The 24,060-nt window shown below is 39.9% G+C and overlaps 1 protein-coding gene and 1 pseudogene across 8 annotated transcripts in view; one reads left to right on the plus strand and one right to left on the minus strand.

Annotated features, from left to right (window-relative positions):
* The window catches only part of YAP1 (Yes1 associated transcriptional regulator), a 105,142-nt gene that overhangs the window by 78,426 nt on the left and 2,656 nt on the right, over positions 1-24,060 (minus strand). For all 8 annotated transcript variants that reach the window (XM_038536356.1, XM_038536358.1, XM_038536363.1 and 5 more), the window contains exon 2: positions 23,389-23,639. In XM_038536356.1, coding sequence (XP_038392284.1) covers positions 23,389-23,639 — 251 coding nt within the window. The remainder of the gene's footprint in view (positions 1-23,388; positions 23,640-24,060) is intronic.
* Positions 1,519-1,648, plus strand: LOC119871830 (annotated as a pseudogene).

The following is a 24,060-nucleotide window of genomic DNA, read 5'->3' on the forward strand; positions in this document are numbered from 1 at the left end:
GCAGAGACACAGGCAGAGGGAGAAGCAGGCTCCATGCAGGGAGCCCAATATGGGACTCGATCCCGGAACTCCAGGATCATGCCCTGGGCCGAAGGCAGATGCTAAACTGCTGAGCACCCAGGGATTCCCAGAAATAAATACTACTAAAGCTAAACTCTCTCATTCTAACTTACTGTCTTTCTTTAAATTTTTTTTTAAAAGATTTTATTTACTTATTCTTGAGAGACAAAGAGAGAGATTAAGAGAGGCAGAGACACAGAAGGAGAAGCAGGCTCCATGCAGGGAGCTCGACTTAGGACTCGATCCCAGGTCTCCAGGATCACACCCTGGGCCAAAGGCAGGCACTAAACCACTGAGCCACCCGGGCTGCCTCTTTCTCTTAAATTTAATCAAGTTTTTTTTTTTTTAACTTTAACTCCAGAGAAGTTAACATGTTAACATACTATGTGGTATTAGCTCCAGGTGTACAACAGTAACTCACAATCGTGTACACGATTCAGCGCTCAGCACAGTCCACGTGCTCTTCACCCCCGTCCTGTATCCCCTGCCTGCCTCCCCTCTGGTGACCGTGTTCTCTAGAGTTAACAGTCCACGTTTTTTGGTCTCTTTTGTTGTTCATTTGGAGTTTTTAAAATTCTACATATGAATGAGATCAAATGAATTTGTCTTCTCTAATTTATTTCCCTTAGGATAATACCCTCTAGCTCCATCCATGTTATCGCAAATGGCAAGATCTCATTCTTCCTGATGGCTGAGTAACTGTTCCAGTATATGTACAACCACCTTTTTTCTATCTACTCACTAGTCGATGCACACTTGGGCTATTTCCATAATTTGGCTACTGTAGATGGAGACTGCTATCAACACTGGAGTGTACCTACCTTTTCGAATTATGGTTTTCATATTCTTTGGGTAAATACCCAGTAATGGAATTACTAGGTCATAAGGTCATTCTATTAGCCATTTTCTGAGGAACCCTCATACTGTTCTCCACAGTGGCTGCACCAGTCTGCAATCCTACCAACGGTGTATAAGCTTTCCCCTTTCTCCACATCCTTGCCAATATTTATTATTTCTTATAGGAAATTATCTTATTTCTTTATATTGTCAGAATACAGACTAAAATTTCTTTCTAAAGATGACTACTGGGGGCAGCCCCGGTGGCGCAGCAGTTTAGCGCGGCCTGCAGCCCAGGGCGTGATCCTGGAGACCCTGGATCGAGTCCCACGTCAGGCTCTCTGCATGGAGCCTGCTTCTCCCTCTGCCTGTGTCTCTGCCTCTCTCTCTTTGTGTGTGTGTGTGTGTGTGTGTGTCTCTATGAATAAATAAAATCTTAAAAAAAAATAAAGATGACTACTGGGAATGTTCTAATACTTTACAAATCCTCATGGAGCTGTGATGAAGATTACATGAGAAAAGCAGCTTAAAGTACATGGCATAGGTCTCTTGCTGCAGCTACGCGAGTGGGAGCACCAGGCAGCAGGCTTGCAACAGAATTCCTCGGATCGCTCTAAGAAAATGGCAGACGGACCAGACATGGGGGAAATCGCCAGCTTTGATAAGGCCAAACTAAAGAAAATGGAGACACAGAAGAATGCCCTGCCAAACAGAGACCATTGAGCAGGAGAAGCGGAGTGAGATTTCCTAAGAATCTAGAGGATTCCCCACCCCCATCATCTTTGAGACACCCCAGTCATGATGTGGAGGAAGAAGAGCCATCTGCAAGATGGACACGAGCAACAGGCTGCACTGTGAACCTGGGTACTCCGTGCCGAGACTACTGGCCTTGCAGGTCTCTGAGAGGACCCCCCCCCCCCAATCGGATTGCCAAATTCTCTGGTTTGCTCTGGGATATTATAGCAAATTATTTGCATGATTAATGAAAATAAAACACACCTCGTGGCAAAAAAAAAAAAGCACATGGCATAATGCCTGGCTAAATATTTATTTATATTTTAGTCCAGAATAAATGGGTAAGAACATGGACTCTGGCGCCAGACTGGCAAAGCTGCCTGGCCACGTCACGTGTTAGCTACAGGATCTTGGTGGAAGTGTGCCTTAGTTTCGCATCAATAAAATGGGGATAACAGAGTCACTGTGAGGATTCAGTTACTCCATATGAAGGACTTAAACCAGTGCCTGGCACATAATAAACACTCAACAAATGCTAGTCATTACTGTTTTCACTGTGGACTGATTTTAGAATAAATCATGCCCTTGGGGCACTGGATGGCTCAGTGGGTGAGCATTTGACTCCTGGTTTTGACTCCCCCTGAGTGGACATGTGCACGCTTTCTCTAATACAAATGGATAAATCTTAAAAAAAAAAAAAAAAAAAAAACCACAGAAGTTGAGATGGGGAGGTTTAAATACTGTCAATACAAGAAAGAATTTGTTCCAGTATCTGAGCCTTAAATGACTAAAATAAAAAATGGGGAGGTGTTGAGGGGAGCTCCTCAGGTAAGCAGCCCTGAGGGTGGACATACACTCACTGGGGGTGCGTGCAGGAGAGCAAGGAGGCGGTAAGCAGAATCAAGGCTAGACAGGAGATCTGGGGCCAGACCAGTGGTTCCACTGACTTGTACACTGCCAATTTAAACCAAGCAAATTAATTCCTTGATATAACTGATTCAACTAAGTCAACCTAAGCAAATTTCTATTAAGTGACCGATCTCAACTACTCAGGTAAGAGGGCTTGTCTTCTGTATCTCTCTGGTGAACCATGGTTTTGCAACCACATTTGTCCTGAAAGACTCCAAAATATTCAGGCATCAAAACACTGCAAATTTTGAAAGGCATAAAGAACAAGATGAATAAGCAAAGGAGTAGAAAAAGTAGAAATACATAAAAGGCAGCTTGGATGTGAGAGCAAGAATCCCGAATTTATGAAGTATTACTCATCTCATCCAATACTTGCAGGCCCGTGAAATTGTGTTTTGATCGTAAACAGTTCAAACTGACAGGACTTTTTACAAATACTTCACACTGCCCAGATGAACCCACTTCTCCCCATTTCCCACCAACCTTTCTGTGCCTTCTTTGTTTTCTCAGTTCAGTATTCACAGTTTCTAGGGGTGAAAAGACTTCAATGGAACATTTACCACACGGTTTCTTTTCAAGTTGATTAGGGTTAACATTAACACAAATACTTCTCTCTGCACCTGGAGACAGCTTCTGTGGGGTGAGGACAGGGACAGGTCTTCAGTACCACTGCTACTGGTCCTCTAGAACTCTCCCAAACTCTTGAAGAAATGCTGCACATCTTCCCTCTGCTCCCTACAAACAGTTGCCTGTCGACTCACAAGACATACAAAACCAACCAGTGTATCTGGGATTCTGACCAATTATTGGAGAACATCAAAAGCATGGAGTTGAACTCCAATCATTAAGCAGAATACTACTATTCTTAGGAAACAGCAGGGTTTGGTTCAGTTGGCAACACTCCTGGCCTCTGGATCAAGAGGTCACAGTCTCACATTTCACACAAGAACTCCAGTTTACAACCCATGCTAACACTCCTGCAGAATAATTCAAGAGGCATTAAATGACAGTCCCATTAAAAACCAAGTATATAGCAAAACTTCAAACCTTGAAAGACAAGGTGGAAACAAACTGGACATACTAATTCTTCTTTTAAACAAAAGCCCATGTGCTTAGAAATAGGCAAGAGAAAGAAAGAGGGAGAGTGAGTGACTAGGTTTTGGCCAAATGTAGGATAAATGAATTAAATTTCATAACAACATTGGCATTTGCTTTTAAACACTGCCCTGGTTCCAAAAAAGAATAGAGCAACATGTGCAATAAAGATTTCATTAAAAATAAGCTCTGGTGTCTAAATATTTCTATTAAATAATTTAGCTTTATACTAGGGTGGTGGGCTAAAAATATAGGACAAGTTTTTGCAGAAATCAGAGGCCATATCAAGAGACTTCATGTAGACAATCCACAAGCACACAACTCAGACAGGGTGGCACCAAGTGATTAACAGCCCTTTACAAAAATAGATAAATAATGTTGCAATACACATGCTCTCACTTGAAACACTAGGCTGAATTCTTGAAAGCAGAAGCTTATTCTGTACTTTAAAAAATCAGTAAATCTCCTTTAAAATTGACACAACAGGTTACTTAACACCAGAGTTCCTAAAATGTCAATAGGTAAATTTCCTTAGATAAAACTATTTTTTCCCTACTTAAAATGATACAATGAAGTATTTTCCTCCCATGGAAATAATTCAGCCCTAGGATCGTTAAAAACTCTTATCACTTAAACTAATTTTGGGCATAGCTGAGAAAAAAGTCTATGTGTAGTATAAATAAATTTTTATAATGCCACGAATTTTCAGTTTTCATTTTAACTGGGCTTGTCGGTATTATTTTCAGTGTTCAAACAGCTTTAGTTATGCCTCTTGATCACAGGTCTGGAGCCAGAAGGCACCTAGGAGGTCACCCTGTCTCTTGCACACTGGACTGCTAATGCTGGAATGCCCTCTAGCAGAAACCTGCCAGGCTACCCATTTGCTGAAGTCTTCTCTGCATGTCTTAATGATGAAGGCATTTTACCTCAACCAGGTACTATGAACAAAATCATTTCCTATTGCTTGACTTTCCCAGAAGTGGGCAATCCCAAGTAGGATAGACCCACGGAGGAAGTTATCATAAATGAGAGTCAATTTGAATTAGCTACTTAGTTATTTTATTAGAGGAGAGCACCAGGAGCCTAGGTGAAATCCTTACCACACTCTAATCCAATGTACAAGCACTGACATGTCGTTTGTTGGACTAAAACACTGATTTTCAGATAAAGCAAGAGGTCTATGCAACCTCTTCTCCGCTAGTGCCTATAGTACATGATCTCCTCTTAACAATAAACCAAGCCAGGTAATAAATGACAACATATATGGCCCTTTTACAGTTTATGCAGTACTCTCACACATGTTATGACCTACATATATAAAATAATAAAGGGAACTCAGATCAAGCAGCAGTTAGGGGTGGTGGCAGGAGAGGAGGAAGTGCTGGCTGAACTTCCAATTGTGCAACATGAAAATCCACCCATTTCAGAGCTTGACGCATGTGTTTAAGAATATGAAAGAATATGCAAATATATGTGAAATCTAAAAATTATTTTCAATTCATTCAATTATTTGATAAGGGGATGAACAAATCAGAATCACCCAAGAAGCTTTCATAAGAGGAAGCAATTCATCCTTACTGGCATCATTTCTTCTAAAGAACATGATAAATTAAAAGCATCCTGGTGTGTGCTTATAAGGCAAACTCAACATCTCTTTCTCTAGGCAAAAATAAATAAATAAAGCATCCTATTTTAGTTCAACAAGTGTTCATTAATCCCCATATGAGTACTCAATATTGAATGAGCCTCTAGTGTAGATTTCAGTCTACAAAAAAAAAAAAATTGTTGTATGACAAAAACAAAGAAACTTTATGATCATACACAGCCATAGATTTAAAAGAAATAGCTGTGCTATGGATTGACACAGGCCAGGGTGGGTGAATCTGTACATGTCCTCACCTCTTCAAGGAAGATCTGCCACATATAAAACTGATCACACCGACACCTATGAAACCATACGGAAGATTAAGATGAGGCATGGTCAGTGTTCTCATTAAGTATTCCCACAGTCCGTATCCAAGACTCTTTAAAGCAGTAAAAGCAGTAATATCAAAGATGGAATATAAAACAAACTTTATATGCTCAAAAGGAAGCTTCTTTATATGTTTTCTCTCAAATTAAAGCTTAATAGAAATCACTTTCTACTCACAGAACAGTAATCTTCCTCCAACTCCTGAAATGAATAAAGCACCTAAATACCATCAGCAATTTGTACGACTGCCAACAAGTGTGAAGGAAAATTCTAAGTTACATTTGACAATTAAAACAGTCCGGAAAAAAAAAAAAAAAAAAAAAAGTCCAAAATTAGGGGCACCTGGGTGACTCAGTGGTTGAGTGTCTGTCTTTGGCTAAGGTCGTGATCCCAGAGTCCTGGGATCAAGTCCCATATTGGGCTCCCTACAGGGAGCCTGCTTCTCCCTCTGCCTATGTCTCTACCTCTCTCTCTGTGTCTCTCATGAATAAATAAGTACATAAAATCTTAAAAAAAAAAAAAAAGTTTGAAATTAAATTAAAACAGACTGTAAAGAGATCCCAAAAGATATGGAAGATGTGTGGCACTGGCATGCCATGGTCCCGAGAGTGGCTAACATCTCTCCCCTCAGGAAGCTGTTAAGAAGCTCTCTTTTGGCTCTCAGAGATGACGACAGAGCTCGGTTTGTGGGCTATTGTGGGCTAACAGAGAAGATACCATTAAAACTGTAGTTTAAATTTCCAATCCTTGTTTCTAGAATCTTTTTTACAGTTGCATAGATAATAAGCAATTAATCCCACGTCAGTATTTTCTCAAGCAGAACCAGTATTTAAATTCAGTTTGCACTCTTATTGAAGTATACGCCAAAACTCATGGATTTTTCATCTGAAACAGGGTGAAAGATCAGCCCCATCTTTAACTTCTTCATCCCTAAATATCAATTCCTTCGTAAATCCTACCTAAATCCCTTCAAGTCAACGTTTGAGTTTTACTTTCCCCTTCCTTTCCACCATTGTTAAGTCACAATAAGAAAAATCCCTCCTCTAAAAATATTCATCCTGTTGCCCAAGTTACTGTTTCTGCTTGTTAGTGGTTATTTACATAGTAAACCTAGTATACTTTACACTAAATGGCGAACATCATAAACACAACTCCACATTTCTGAAAATACCTAATTTGATATTTATATAAAGACCTGGGAAGTAAATGAATTTCCTCATTGATTTTCACAGAATTTGAGATGATGCAGTGCAATCCACTCATCACACAGTCTAGGGAAGTAAGGCTCTTGGAGGCAAGAGAGACACCATCAGCCCACCTGTCAGCCACATTACTGCACATTCACTAATACCCCAGTCCCCATGCTAGTGCCTGAACCACACCTAGCCACACTCAGAACTGGAAAGGACCTTGCCATATGCGGGGGTGGGGGGTGGGGTGGGGGGTGGAGCATTCGGGCAATTGAAATTCAATAGGGACAAGTTTTTTAAGCTAAATGTAAAATTTTACTAAAATCACATATTGTAAAGCTACTAAACCACAAACAGAGCAAAGCCAACAAAAGGATTCACTACTCAGTGTCAAATAAAACCCTATCCAAGATCCTTCTAAACAACAAAAGACCAAACTGCCCCACAAACCTCCAGCACTGCAATCTCCTCTTTCTCAGGGTTACCAACATAGAGTACTGAGGGGGTGGTTCAGCCAAGCAGACACCTGCCCATGCTAACCGCTCCCACATAATGTGCCTCCTGACTGAGGACAGGGACCATGAGGCTCTTGCTTGGTTGGTTCCTAGCTCTGAGCTGAAGTTTTCAGAAGGTAGCACAACAGAGGAAAATAACTCCATATTTCTGAAATGACTGAGAAAGACATTTAAAAGCAATTCTTAGCATTTTTTGGTGAGCAGCTAATATGGGCTGGCACTATGCAGAGCATGAGAGGTCCAGGAAGTCTGTACATAGGCCTGACTCCCAATGCAGCAAGGCCCAAGGGAAGCCAGGAAAGGGGACTTTAAGGCAGTCTTGGGGCCAGGAAAATCTGGGAAGGCACTCTAGAGGGATGTGTATGTCATTTCAATAGTTCCTGGAAAGGGGAGGTGGTGAGGAAATCCAAAAAGCAGTACCCAAAAGCCACCATATCAGAAATACAAAAATGTCCAAAATCTCAGCTTCCATTAAAAACTAAGAAATTTTGAGGCACCTGGGTGGCTCAGTTGGTGAAGTGTCCGCCTTCAGCTCAGGTCATGATCTCGGGCTGCATCAGGCTTCCTGCTCAGTGGGGAGTCGGCCTCGCCCTCTGCCCCTCCCCTCACTCATGCTTTCTTTTAAATATAAAATCTAAAAAAAAAAGGTAAAACAAAAAACAAAACAAAAAAAAAACCTAAGAAATTTCTCTGAATTGGAATTGCCACAGTTAAACTATTTCACACAATCTAACTGTGGAACTCAAGGAGATTAATTCAGAGATCAGGGTGCATTTTGAACAGGCCTCGTGATGTGGGGGACGTCCTACAATAAGTAGCACTGCTGTCTTCCTCCTCCAGAGTCTGTGCTGATGGCGCCACAGGTTGTTTTGTGTCTTGGGTGGGAGGAGGAGAGAGCTGCCAACACAGTAAGTTAGGAAATATTTACCTCTGACAGACAATGCCCATAACTAGAAAACCATTTCAAATAGCCTATGTTATTAGGGCAACAAATGTTAACACTTTCAAAGAATTTGAATTAAACACAGATTTCAATTCTTGTAACATAAATTCTGATTTCATGGATTGGTGCTTTCTCTAAATTAAAATTACAGGTTATTACTAAAAAACATTTTTTTTCATTTAAAATTTTCCTGAAATTGAATGCAGAACAGTGGCAACGTGGATTTCTTTAATGAAGGGGGAATGCTGTGGAAAAATGCCTGAATTTTTTACAGAAAAGCTCCCAAGTTTTAAAAGTTTAATACCAAAGAGTAATAAGGTTGTAAAATTCACAGATTAGAAGTATCCTGTTGAAGAAAACTGCTATTAATTTTATCCTGAGCAGAATGAAGCTTACTTCATTATTATTGCTATTCTCTAAGCAAATATAAGGTCCAACAACATTTGGATAGCCCAATTTCATACAATGATGACAAAAACCACAGATGAAACTGTTTTATTTTCTACTGCTATTAAAAAAAACCCAAAAGGGGCACCTGGGTGGCTCTGTCAGTGAAGTGTCTGCCTTGGGCTCAGGTAATGGTCTCAGGGTCCTGGGATCAATCAAGTCCCACGGTGGGCTTCCTGCTCAGCGGGGAGTCTGCTTCTCCCTCTGCCCTCCCCTCTTTCCTGCTCTCTCTAAATAAATGTATAAAATCTTAAAAAAAAAAAAAAAAACCAAAACTATGGAGAAATAAATGACGTTTCCATAAGTAAGCAATGAAGTTACATAAAATCCAAAAATCATCTCCTCTCAAACACAGACACCAGTTCTAAAGGATACATACATTAAATTGGAATTCCTTTAACAGACAACTCTCAATATCTGTTTGTTTGAGCTGAAGCAAAACTGCTGAACAAGTTTTGCATTTGCTAGGATGACACGATTTTTTTTAAAGGATTTTATTCATTTATTTATTCATTTATTCACGAGAGACAGAGAAAGAGAGAGAGAGAGAGAGAGAGAGAGAGGCAGAGGGAGAAGCAGGCTCCATGCAGGGAGCCTGACGTGGGACTCGATCCCAGGTCTCCAGGATCAGGCCCTGGGCTGAAGGCAGTGCTAAACCACTGAGCCACCCGGGCTACCAGGATGACACGATCTTAAGCAAGTACAGGGAGTGGGGGTTGGGAGAGCACTGTATTCCTAGATACTGAACATTCCTGCAAACCCAACAGCTAGCTTATGGTAGAGCTGTTTGCACCAGAAGCAGACCTGAGCTCCTGCTCCACTGCAGGCCAGAGGGCGGGGGCTGCAGAGCCTGCTGGCAGAATCCAGGCCGTGCTCAGCAGCTTTGCTGTGAGGGCTTCAGATTGCAGCCTGAGAAAATGCTCCATAAATAGCAGCTCTATTTTCCTGTAAAGCCTCCTCACAGACCTAATACAGCTTCACTACCAAAAATGGAGGGGGTCACCATAGACGTTTTCTCTTTTTTTCCAAGTCCAGAGAACACAGGGATATCCTGCTAACCATGTTACTCATTTTGAGAGTATGATTCACAGGGCTAAAATCTGATTCACTGTTTAAATTCAACCTTTAGATAACATAAATTACAATGGACCAAATCCATTTTTGTAATGACTCCATTTCACAAAGACAAAAAGAACTGCTGTTTTTATAGAGTTTCAGAGAAAAAGACGTCTGCTTGGTTCTGAAATTAAATGCAGGAGTATGTGTTTACTCCCTGCCTGTTTAGCAGTGCTCAGGTGGCTCATTTATACGCGGCCAAGAGCTGAGGACAGGTGGGGACAGGTGCGTGCACCATGGCCACAGGAAGCAACCACACAGCAGGCCAACAGCAGTGCTTGGACGCACCTCCTGGGTGGACGCCCCTCCTGGGTTCACGCACCTCCTGGGTTCCGGAGCAAACGTGACTTGGTAACTCAGACAACTCACCAGGTGGTAAAGTAACAAAAACACAACAAGTAAAGTCAAATCTATTGGCAATAGCAACGAAGATTTTTCTCAATTCAGTGGAACTCAAGTAGGGAGAGAATGCAGCACAATAGTTAAATCGAGCACCTGAAGTCCAGGCTCCTCTCTGCTGCAGCTTCCCGGGTGGGGCTGTGCCTATGTTATTCCAAAGCTAAACAATTGAAATTGAGATAGTTTTTTGACAAAATACAACAGGCAAGTTTTAGAGGGTGATTCAAATTAGACATTAATTGGAATTCACAATCTTAAACAGAAACTCTCAAGTGTAACCAAAAAGCCCATATTCTGTCTAACCCACTGAATGGTTTCAAAATAACCTGGCTGATTGGATGGCATCCTAAGAGGTAACACCTATCAACTTATATTACATTATTCACAAAAAACAAGACTTTACTTAACAGTATAAACCGTTCCCCAGTGAGATTATGTTCCACCCTGAGTGTTTTTTGGCCCCAGATGGTAATTCACTTACCCTGAACATTGCTTTTTAAAACTTCTCATCCACGTGTGGACAAACACATGGGCACAGTATTTTGCAGTTCCGCCCATCAAGGAGCACACTGCTTCTCAAGCCCCTGAAGTCTGGACTGACCCAGTTGGAGCTTAGACCAACACAATACAGGGGAACCCTACCCCTCACCCTCTCAGGAGCTCCCACCAATATGAAGGAGACCTCTAAGCACACAGCAGGAGGGCTGCCAGGTACAAGCCAAACCAACATACCTCAAAGTGCACCTTGTGGGCACCTGGGAGAATCCCAGGGTCCTGTGTCAGCCCCCAGCTGAAATGCTTCTGCCCTGGCAGCCCAGCTCACTCAGACAGCCTAGCTCACTTAGCCTGCATGCAGTCAACGACCTGCACATGCTTTCCTGTGCGAGCTGAGATTTGAACGGCAGAGCCGCTGCTGCTGTGGACTATAGTCACTTCTCAATCACCAGCATTCCAGAACTACCAACTGACTCCCGGAGCCACAGTAAACTCAGGAGTTTAAGAATTCAGAATGCTCTGCCCTCAAAAATTTTTATTAATAAATTTAAAATCCAAAGAGTTTAAATTTATTTGTTATAAATAAATTAAAAATCCTAGTGTTTTAGAAGACAAGGCACCTTGGTGGCTCAGTTGATGGAGTGTCTGCCTTCGGCTCAGGTCATGATCTCAGGGTCCTGGGATCAAGTCCCATGTGGGGCTCCCTGCTTCTCCCTCTGCCCCTCCCCGCTTGTGTACCCTAACTCAAATAAATAAATTCTTAAAAAAAAAAAAAAAAAAAAAGAGACAAAACTTAGTTTCCACAGTAACTTATAGTGATAAGTAGAATATTAGATTTGTTTTACAATTTATTTTAATAAAGTTAATGATAAGCACTCAAATATTTATCTGGTTTTGGCAATGTAAAATAGACTAAACCATCTAATTCTGCCTGTGTAAAATGAATTCTACGGTTTAATTAGAAAAGTTCTGCAAATCTCTGGAAGTAAGTTTTGGCGATCAGCAGGTTTCCAATGAAACTTTAATAAAAACCTGTGGGCCTCTGGCTGGCTCAGTTGGTAGAACATTCAACTCTTGATCTTGCTCAGGGTTCTGAGTTCAGGCCCCACATGGAATGTAAAGATGCCCTAAGTAAGTAGAACTTCTAAAATAATAAATAAAAATTTTTAATTTCTTACACCATGTTTTACTATTCTATTTGTGCAGTATATGAAAAGGGTCTATATTCACTTCCCATAATGCTAATAAAGTTTATCTGGTCAACACATGAACAGTAAGCTACACTGAAACAGTGCCAGAAAAACAAAAGAAACCCTTTCAACTAGCATTTCCTATTTACTCTCAAAAAATAGCAACAAAAGAAATCTTAAAAGAGGCTGCAACATCAAAATAAACTTTCAAAATGCTTATAGGATATAATGGCATTCAACAATGTTTCTATAATAGGTGGTCTTCACTTTTAAACATTTTTTTTCCAAGCGGTGAATAAAACCAAACCATTAAACAGTTTTTCAAGTGTTATGATACTGGAATTGTTTTTTTTAAATGCCCAACGTCAGGGTATAGATTTAACCACAGTTAATAGGTTCATTTTGATGAAGGAAGCGAGTCTCTTAAAGACACAAATGTCATTCAAGAGAAGGGCAAACAGTTTAGAGGCTCCTAGGAAGCATGTGTGCAGCTCTGCCTCACTCCCCCTCGCCCAGCTCCACAAGCAGAGTACAGACGCTAACTGCATTCCTCCGATCCAAGGGAGGAGATCCTGTACAGGGTCCCATTGCCACCACCTTGTTCCTTCTCCCCTGGGCTCTCACAGTCCTCTTCTCCTCTCTGGTATCACTTTTCAACAACACAGGTGTATTCCTTCATCTAATTCTACGCAAATATATTCATTTTCTGTGGAACAAACTTGTAATCATGTAAAGTATTCATCTACACCCAGAAAACATGCAATATTTTTTAGTAGTCCTAGTCTGAATTTAAGAACAATCTCAAACTTATAAAGTTAACCTCAGAATACAAAAAGCAAATACTTAAGCATCTTTTTAGGATGGAGTTGACCAGCAGCAGTAATTAGGCAGGGATACGGGCATTAATCAGGCTGCCCATCCACCAATGGACTCTGAAATAAATGAGCAGTTCGAGGGATGTCATGTCAATAGAGCAAGAACAAAGAGGGCCACACCTATCTTTAGTGACCTTATGCTGACCTTATATTGAGTGAGCCTCAGCAGGTTCTCCAGTGACAGACTCAGCAACGAAAAGGCAAACAAGATGACTTGCAAGAAACGGGAGTCCTGAGACCCATACAGTCCTGACTGACTTATGAATGTCATATGACTGATGTATGAATTTGGTCCCAACTCTAAAGAGTGGGACCCATAAACCCATGAGTGTTTATGAAGTCAAGAGACCTCTTGATCTACTGAATCAAAGAAACCCCTACATCTACATCTACTGAATCAAAGAAAACAAGAAGAGGAGGAAGAAAGACAGTCACCCACATCAATTCGAGTGACCCAACACACACCATCCAGAACCAATGGATCTTTTCTGAGAACACTCTCCCTGTGTTTGGGGAAGTGGATGAGTCGTGCCGTGAAAATTCTTCCCTATAGCGTGATGGACATTAACTGGAAACTCATACACAGGTGCACAAAGGGCATGCTTCGTCTTCAAAGAGAGGACAATGATCTTAATTTTACTTATCACTGTCCACTGTCAACCATAAAGAGATTTATACCAGTCACACCCTCCAGCTGGGAGGGGTTAAAAGCGATCCTATTACATCATCTGGAGCCCATCCAAAGTACACAATTTCAGAAACATAACCTGTATCAGTCTGAACATGTGTAGAGAAAAACAGAAACATCTGTATTTTGGCCAAATCTCCCCCCACAGGGCTTTTTTTTTTTTTTTTTTTTTTTTTTTTAAGGAAAAAAAAAAGTTATGCAGGAGGGTTCAGTACATTTTAACTGTAACCCCCATAACTGGTAAGGATTAGTTCCAGGGAGGGCTCAGAAATCTCATTTAGCTCATTTCTAACCTTAGCATTTGGCTACTTTTAATATACTTCCTTACTCTACATATTTAACTAAGATATATTGATTCTGTTCCATTCTTCTGCACCATACATTTTAATACCTTTTACAATCCAGAATTATTTACTTTTTTGTTACATTTCACACTGTTCTCTCATGACCAGAGTGCTTTGGTCTGGTTTTATATTGATCACTGTGATTTTATGTGGGTTTTTTAAAAGGTTTTCTTCCTCTTCTTCCACAGAAGATTTCCATATATAACTGCTTTTTATCTAATGAGGAAGATGTTCCTGAAAAAGTCGATCTGGAGAAATTCAATGACATCAGTGATGGAAGAGTTTAACACATCTGTCACTACTACCGGTGAATCCATTTAAAACTAAACCAAGTTTTCATGAAATTCTAACTACTTATCTCTCCATTGTTGCATCACAGGTAGAAAGTATTCTGTGTTATTTTATGACATTTGCAATAGCCTCCTAAACAACGAGCACTTGCCAGGGAAAGCAACTACCAAAACTAAAATAAAACCAAGTTATATATCCCTGGGGGTTAACCTACATAAGTACACCAATAATACTTCATCAATTTAGATATGCACAAATATTTTCATTATCCTAATACCAACTACACTGATGCAAACCACACAGAAGAAGACACAAAATAATGTTGTAAGGCTATTTTACCTTACAGTCATGTTTACCAAAGAACTTGAAAATGACGTACGAACAGGAGCATCTCCATGGTCAAGTACAGGAATAGAAAGAGGTCTCCCATGCTTCTGTCCCTGGGCGTTATTTCAGAATCTGAGCCTTCTGAACAAAATGCATACAATGCCCAATGCCAGCTACCCTGTTGTCAAAGTATGCAGTTCTCCCTCTAGGAAAATCTAACACATGAAGACTTAAACTAGCAAAACTGTCACTAAAGGGGACAAATGTAATTGTGTTCATCATTGTCTAGTAAAAGCATTTTACTGTAAGGGCACCTGAATGGCTCGGTCAGTTGAGAGTCTGACTCTTGGTTTCGGCTCAGGCCATGATCTCAGGATCCTGGGCTAGAGCCCCACATTGGGCTCCCTGCTCAGTGAGGAGTCTGCTTCTCCCTGCACCTTTCCCCCTGCTTGGGCACAAGTTCTCTCTCTCAAATAAAGACATAAAATCTTAAAAAAAGAAAAAAAAAAAAAAAAAAAGAAACAACCACCCATTATGTCAACCATACTCAGAAAAAAAACAAAAAACAACACCACACCCACTATAACATCCTCTGAGAGACAGTCTATCACTATATCCATGAAATAAGAATGGCGAAAGAAAGAAAGAAAGAAAGAAAGAAAGAAAGAAAGAAAGAAAGAAAGAAAGAAAGAAAGAAAGAAAATTAAAAAGAACAAAGGAATAATGAGCCCAGAAAAAGAGTACCTGGAAATTAAGAATGATGAAGAGCTTTTGGGGAAAAAAAAAATTAAGAGCTTAAATTAAAAGAATCTTCCAAAAGGTATAACAAAAAAGATAAGTGAAGAAAAAGAGAAGATAAAGTTATTCTGCTGAGCAGGAATTCCAGAAGAAAACAGAACAGACTGGAAGAAATTATCCAAGAACAAATAGAAGAAATCTTTCGCAGACCAAAGGACAAGATGGGTAACTATACCACAGACTTGTTATGGGCACCTCACTTTCCAAGCCACAAAATCTTTACGATGAAGTAACAAAAAGGTCAGACACCAAGGCATTTCGTGAAATTTAAGGACCCCTCCCCCAAAGATAAAGATAAAAAAATACTAAAATGCCCAAAGAAGGCAAAATGGGTTTAAGTGTTCAATGAGAAAACTGGAAGCTAAAATAAAATGGAGCACTGCCTTCCAAACTCCACAGGCAAATAACCTTAGCCTTGAATTCTATAACCTACCTGCTCATCAAATGTCAATAGACAAAAATATTTTCAGACACAGAGGATTTCAATGCAGTTACCTACTACACACCCCTTCTCTCAGTAAATTCCTGAAGGATGAGCCATCTCCTTCAGGAATTGAGCAAGTGAGCAAACCAAGAAAAATAGTCAAGAGAGTTCCCAACAGAGAAGAGTGATGCAACGACATGCCAGGACAAGAACGAGAACAAGAACAAGGGGGGTCCCAGCAGGACAGCGCTAAAGCAACTAGTCTAATTCAGAGCACGACCACAAAGGATTCAGGGTGGTTTCCAAGGGGGCAAAACACCAACAGAAATACCAATGGAAAAAAAAAAATACTAATAAAAAACAAGACAATTAACAATTCCTAGAAAATACCAAAGCTGTTCGGAAAGTCATATACATTACACAGCTCAGTTTCAGGCAAGCCTGGAAGAGCCTCAACACTGGAAAAGTACTCAACAAAACAATTATAGAAATTATGCTGCAAGGATTAAGGAAAAAAGGATTTTACAAGGTGCAGAAAATTTAAGAAACAGCAGTGCAGCAGTTTATCAATAAGGAGTTAAGTACGTGGGGAGGGAGGGACGCCTGGGTGGCTCAGCGGTTGAGCATCTGCCTTTGGCTCAGGTCTTGATCCCAGGGTCCTGGAATTGAGTCCCATATCGGGCTCCTTGTGGGGAGCCCACTTCTCCCTCTGCCCACGTCTCTGCCTCTCTTTCTCTCTCTTGAACAAATAAATAAAATCTTAAAAAAAAAATATGTGGGGAGGGAGGTCTCAAAGGAGTTCCACGTGTTTGCCTCTGGAGAATGCAAGCCCGAGATGAAGGAAAGTGGGCCCAAAGTGCCTTGTTTCTTTACGAATCTCACAGAACTAAGGAACTTTCTAACTCTATGTAAGTTATTCCTCTTAAAATTAAGTATCAGAATACATATATATGTGAGGCTATGAAAACAAGAATCATTAAACCCTCTTTAGCAGAATCTATGTGCTCCTGCCTCCACTCTCTCCCTTTCTCAATTTTCCAATTCTAATGAACAGGTTACTTAAAATCCTTACTAAAAATCCACAAAATCTAGGGAATCTGGGGGGGCTCAGTCAGTTGGGCATCTGCCTGCAGCTCAGGTCATGATCCCGGGGTCTTGGGATTGAGTCCCTAGTGGGGCTCTCTGTTCACGGGGTGCCTACTTCTCTCTCTGTCTCTTCCCCTGCTTATGCACGCATGTGTGGGCTGAGTCAAATAAATAAATAAAATCTTTTTTAAAAATCTCACAAAATTCACAAAATCTGATACAAGGAGGAGGAAGAAGAGAGAGCAAAGTTTTATGAATGTAAAAAAAAAAAAAAACCTACATTCACCCCATGTTACAGGCACATCAAGGTATGTGGGAAGAATTTCAAACAACTTTCTGGTCCACATTCAATTTTGTGAAAGTACATAGTAGCACTCTGAGTAAAGCCATCATTACTCTAAACCCCAAACCAAATAGTCTACACCAAAAAAGCACATCTCGCTAAATGTACTTCTTGGTCAAATAAATACCTTACCTTAAAAACAAACAAAAACCCTCCTCATATTAAGTTAAGTAAGCAATTGCCAGAGGAAGAAAAGAGCTTTTAACAAAATGTACCCTCCCACTCCCAAATAGGACCCCGCTGAAGAATCTGGTAAGTCTAGTGACTAGCCCTACCCGTGAAGAAGAGAGCAAAGTAACCGCCCTAACCACAGATAAAGTTCTGAAAATACCTGCTGGAAGGAAACAGCAGTATTTTAATAGATCCCCTTATTTGCCTTATTCTGTTCATTTTCCATATTGTTCAGAGAAACAACATCTTATCAATTGATATATTAAAGGTTTTGATTCTTTGGGTGCTAAGAGCCAAATGAGGATACAACTGACCACTTTTTCTTGTCTAAAATATTAAAAGGAAAGAAGAAAAAAAAGGACCATTGTGATTTAGATTAAACTTCTGTTTGTTTTTAAATTTATTTTTTAAAAATTATTTAATTTATTTATTTATTCATGAGAGACACAGAGAGAGAGAGAGGCAGAGACACAGGCAGAAGGAGAAGCAGGCTCCATGCAGGGAGCCTGACGTGGGACTTGATCCCGGGACTCCAGGATCAGGCCCTGGGCCAAAGACAGACACTAAACCGCTGGGCCATCCAGGGATCCCCTTCTGTTTGCTTTTAGAAGATGTCAAGCAGTTTGCAAACAGAAGTGCTTCCCTCATAGCAGAACGTGTCCCCAGGAAACTTGGTGCTGTAGCACCTGAGCAGCCAGAACCATGAAACAGTTCTTCATACAAACAGCAATGTCCCTTTTGTGGCCTGCAGTTCTGATAGGTCCTCTCTGTAAGAACTGCATCACTCAGTCACTACAGCTAGAGAACTACCAGCTCCTGAAGACCTCCCCTAACCAATGCTACTCAATTCTTATTAGACTTTCAGGTCACAATTAATAGCTAAATTATGCTATTACTGCAGGGGGCAAATTAAGTATGAATGATCTTAAATCTTAACAACTAATCTTTAAAATGACTTCACTTTGATTTGCCCTGAGCCTAAACTTCAGCACGTATTTTGACAACTAGAATGTTTGGCTGAGAGTGTGCCTCTCCCTCAAATCCTTAAGGTAAAAGGCAACTCAGATTCACGCTAGCAATACTATTTTTGCATGCTAATTTACATGATTTTTCTATCAAGTAAAACTCATTACATTACTAATGAGGACCGATTTCAGGATTTCAAAAACATGTTTTCCTAAGTTTCAACTATTCAAAGGCTACCTAGCTTTTTTCTTAATAGCACAAGGCTTTTAGGGAAGAATATTTTTTGAATGTTATTTTTTTACAGAAAATGAGCCTACCGCCTTGCAGCCAATTCAGAGTTTGCTATATTTCACAGCTAGTCTGTTAACTATCTTCGTTCACACTAAAATTGCTCGTTATTCTCCTCAAGAAATAAGTTAATCTCTATGTTCCATTTACTCTTGTCACATCCGCTACCTCCAAAGGGTTTTTCTTCTGCCCCTGTACTAACAATGCCTCCAGTTTTTCTGCCTAAATCACGTAGCTCTGTGGCCATTTCTCCTCAGACCACCCACCCAGTGCACAGAGGCAAGCACTTGGGGGGGAGGGCGATGAACCCTCATCTTCCCTCTCCACCTGGCCTCTACTGCAAGACAAACAGGCACACACCAGCCTGCCCTTCAGACAAGTAAACATTTTCTGAGTGCAATTTGAACATTTTTTTTCTTTTTACAGCTTAATCAACATTTAATGGCAATATTACAAGCTTTTCATTTTCAATGAGAAATCATTTGGGTTATAGTTGTCCTGTCAAGAAATCAGAAAACAGACAGCCTTACTCTTTATGAAGCTGTTCCTTCTTCAAAACATCTAATCTCTATGATGGTAACATATGCTGTGTTTTTAGTATTTTACTGGGCAAATGTTTGGGAGAAGCATACATCAAATCATAGTAAGAAATGATTTAATGATCTTTAATCAACATTTTGAGGTAGTATTAATTAAGGCAGAACACTCACTTCTGAAATAAAATAGAAAAAGAAAAGCAAACCAGTCACAGTGATCAGTAACATCTGCAAGGCAAGTTCATCTAATGTTGAAATACCAGCTAAGTTATGCTGCGCAATGTTGAAAATCTCTGGAAAAATACCTTTTTAAACTGTGGACCAAGAAACTCAATTTAACTTTTAATCAAATCACAGCCACAAGAAACCTTCACTCTTCAAGAACTAAAAGCACTGTGGCCAAGGATTCAGAAAATGACAACAGAAATGAAACAGAATCATCTTTAAAAATTAGAAAAACATTTATTACAACAATGCAAATTTACAAACTTTTAAGATCAATGAATCATATTTCTTAAACAAAATAGTAATTCTATATGGTACATGATATACAAAAAGTTCTTTGTAACTATTACCATTACCAGTTACAAGGTACCAGATTCAATAAAATAAAACCTGAGAAGTAAAAACACTCCCTGTAACCAGAAATATTATAGAATACTAATTCAGGAAGTTGTTCAGCAGCTTATAAAGAAATAGGAAGTTGCTGACCACCTACTTGAAGAACTATTTCCTGCAGGAAAACTATAAGACGGCTGAAGAAGGCAATAATTCTCATAGTAATCAGCGAAGAATTCCTTTAAAATAAAAGCTCAACACACAATGTTGAAGAAATTGGTTTTAAAATAGTAAACTCACTAGCACAAATATTACAAACAACATACGGACTGTGCTTTTCTCAATAACTCTACAATCACACCAGAGCTCAAGTATGTGTTGGTGATAAATGTAGCTACTGCGGTACTTTCATCTTAGCACCTGCCAGGCTAAGGAAACGTCTTTACTCCAGATCTCACTGAACTACAGAGGGCTCCAGAAATAGCAGTGATTACCTGCCTATAATCCGTCAGTAGTTATACTGCACTGAAACCAGAAGATGGGCCAACTGACTCCAAAAAGTCATTCATCCGTAGTCACAAGGCAACAATTAGTTTCCAAAATCAATATTTCTAAGTTTTCAATCAAATGACATCACCTTACATGTTTGGACCATTCAGTCAGACTTCTTCATGCCAAGTATAAACCTCAATATACTACATACTTTATAACTTAAAAGTTACTTCCAATAATTATCTAAAGAGATGTATATAAAAATAATTTTAAAAAATTAAAAGATGGGGATCCCTGGGTGGCTCAGTGGTTTGGCGCCTGCCTTCGGCCCAGGGCATGATCCTGGGGTCCAGGGATCGAGTCCCGCATCCGGCTCCCTGCATGGAGCCTGCTTCTCCCTCTGCCTGTGTCTCTGCCTCTCTCTCTCTCTCTGTGTCTCATGAATAAATGAATACAATCTTAAAAAAAAATAAAAAGTTAATTAATTAAAAATACAAAGATGTATATAGTAAGATACAGTTTTTCACTGTTGAAAGGAGTGCAAAATAAGAACCTAGTTTAAGAGGATCCCTGGGTGGCTCAGTGGTTTAGCGCCTCCCTTTGGCCCAGGGTGTGATCCTGGAGTCCCAGGATGGAGTCCCGCATCAGGCACCCTGCATGGAGCCTGCTTCTCTCTCCGCCTGTGTCTCTGCGTCTCTGTCTCTGTCTCTGTCTCTCTCTCCCCACCCCCAATGAATAAATAAGTATTAAAAAAAAAGAACTAAAAGCTTTGCATATACATTAGAAAATTAAAAAAAAAAAAAGAACCTAGTTTAAATCTGCATTCTACATCTTGATGGCAACTTCCTCTTCAGACACAAGAATGCAAATATTGGTCCCAAACACAGCCTGACTTGAAAACAGCACAACCAGGGTAAAAATGAATTTGGACAATAGCAACTTGGCTCCAAAAGAAGGTTTATTTACCATCATCTCTGACCCACAGTCAGGACAGTGATCATAAGCCATTTATCTGTGCAACACACAAAAGTTGTTTATGGCAATTTATACAACCCATAACATCAGGAAAGTAGCTAACAACTACACTGGAACTTTTTGTAACTTCTCCAAATTACACATTGTTCATAAAGCTGATAGAGAATAAAAAATTTTATAAGCCCACAGTACCCATCTTCCACAAGCCAATGCTTCCACAAGCAATGTCTAGAATTCCTGACAAGCACTGACTAATCCATGATTTTGCCTCTCAGGAAAAATCCTTGCATTTCTGAAAGGTTTGATATGAGAAAATTATTTTATTTCTCTAGGAGTCCATCAAAAATCTTGAAGAACAATCATTCTGTTTTGTTTTTGGTTTTTTAAATTTTTTTTTGTTTTTCATTTGTTAAGAACCATGTTTTCTCTCCTTTTTCTCTTGCAGGTGAGCTTCTCTGCACTCCCTATAACCGCTGTTCACATGGCCACGTAATATCCCCTATCATTCCCTACAAACCCATTCAACTGGTATATTCAGGGTGGTGTGGTGTAGACATGCAGACCCTTCGTTAACCCACCTTTAACAATACCATAAAGAAACATTTCTTCTTAAAGGAAAAACCACTGGAAACTTTTTAAAATAGACATACAAAATGTTTATTTCAGGTCAAAATAACAAGATCATTCAAAATAATGAAAACATAGGTGGGAGTCCCCTGGAGCAACTATTATAGATACAGAAGACCAAGGGCACAAACTCGGCCCTGCAACCTAGTACATTTAGCTCCAGCATCGACAAAGAGAGGAGGTGAGCAGGCCATTGAGCATTTAAAATCTGCCCAGGTCAGCATGTGACCCAGCAGGAAGAGGTTCAGGAAAGGACAGCCTTTCTTTTTCCTCCCAAGGACCCAGTCTGTCTCTGTTCCTTCCCCTCAGGATGCATCCCTCCCGTGCAGCAGCTAGCTCCCTCACCAACTCTAGATGTTTGCTTGCAACAGAGGATCCCACTCACACAGATGAGTCTGCCAGACTCCTGCATACTTCCCAGCTCAGGCTCTTTATTGTTCTGCTTGAAACCTGACCCTATGAAATGGACAGCAGGACACCAGAAAAATCTTACAGGAGAGGGGGCAAAACACATAGAAACTTTTCAAAACCAAACTTTTTTCTCCGCTCTGCTCCTAACCGAGCCTGTCTGAAAACCCTACCCTACATCACAAACAAGCTACCCTGGAAGACAAATGATAAAAAATACCCACACAAAACAACAGTATTAATAATTGTATTATCTAATCGAATAAGTAAATGTTACATTTGCCTTGGGAGTAGATTGTCAAGACAGATCTCAAAAAACTTGGACTGTTTTTCACTTTGTTAATCTGATTAAACAGCAAGAAATAAGCAACTTCTTAAAAACATCACCTTCAGTCTATAATAATTACTTAAAAAAAAAAGTTTTGCATATACATAAATCCAAAGAAGCGAGATAAAAATACTTAGGTCTTACCTACAAATTCAAACTGAGAAGTAATAAAATACTATTTTGACCTTTATGAAAATTTACCATTTTGTTAAAGACAAAAAAGGCTCATAAAAATAAATAACACAATGGCCTTGTTTCTGTTTTCCCAGAGGACAATTCTGTTTTGAGGACCTGGAACCTTGAACAAAGTCTGCTACAGAGCAATAGTATAAACGTGAAAACTTGTACTTCTCTTTATATTTTGGGAAGGAAAATAACCAATCATGCCAAGCTGTAGCTAACAGGTTTGTCATCTGACAATCCCAGATACTGTAAAATCTGACTCCCAAAAGAAGGCCTACTTATTTTGTCATTCTTCTCTACAAATAAAACATTCATTTAAAAAGATGTAAGTTGCACCATACCTGTTTCCTAAGACTATGCCTGCCTTTAATTCCCACAAGTTGAAAATTTTCATAGTATTCTTTTCAGCTGTAAACTAAGCTAATTAATAGACTCGGAACAAAGTCAAAATGAGAATATCCAAATTGCCACAAAAGATTATTAAAGGACTCTGAACCAAGAATCAATCAAGCTTTCAAAATATTACCCAGGCTGAAAAAGATAATTAGGTCATATTAAACTGAAAAAAAAAAACAAAAAACAAAAAACAAAAAAACAACCAAAAAAAAGTTCTGCTTGCGTACATACGCATATATTATGTGTATATATGTAACATAATCTTGACATAAACATGAAACATAAAAAGCAAATGACATTTTATATCCTGATACCACCTTACTGTGCTTTCCAAAATTTGTTTTCTTTAGAAAACGACCTCTCACTGTGACCGTCACTTACTTCAAGAAGTATCTCTGACCAGAGGAGGTCTTGGCCATCTCCCAGCCGGCAGGCAGAGGTACATCGTCAGGTATCTCAAAGGAGGACTGGCGGAGGTGCTGAGCACTGGGTGCAGCTGCGGGGCCGGAGCTGACTCCAGTGGGTGTCAGGGTCCCCGGGGACACGGCTCCCAGCTGCAGGGAAGCTGGAGAGGAATGAGCTCGAACATGCTGTGGGGTCAGGGCTCCCGCAGTGCCTGCATCAGTGCTGGCCTATTAGGGATATTCAAACAAAAATTTCTTAAGTTATTTTTCAAGAGGGTCCCTTTAAATTTCTTTGACAGGGTTTCATTGAAACCAAGTATCTAAGTACCAAAGGCAAAATTTAAAATCTGACAGAGGAATACAGGTTTATAGATGTGTGTTTTTAAATGGTTTATGTGTTTTTAAGTTTCACAAACATTTGTAACTTTATAGATCAGCAGTCCATCTAAGTTACTTTCTATCTGGTACACATTAGGTGCACTTTCCATATATTTTAGAGGGAAACAGTAGAAAATGAATGGAACATGGAACATTCTTACAGTACACTGGATTTTAAAACCTAATTTTTTTTAAATTTCTTTTATTTATTTATTCATGAGAGACACAGAGAGAGGCAGAGACACAGGCAGAGGGAGAAGCAGGTTTCATG

Source organism: Canis lupus, chromosome 5 (genome assembly GCF_011100685.1).
Source record: "Canis lupus familiaris isolate Mischka breed German Shepherd chromosome 5, alternate assembly UU_Cfam_GSD_1.0, whole genome shotgun sequence".
Classification (NCBI taxonomy): Eukaryota; Metazoa; Chordata; class Mammalia; order Carnivora; family Canidae; genus Canis; species Canis lupus.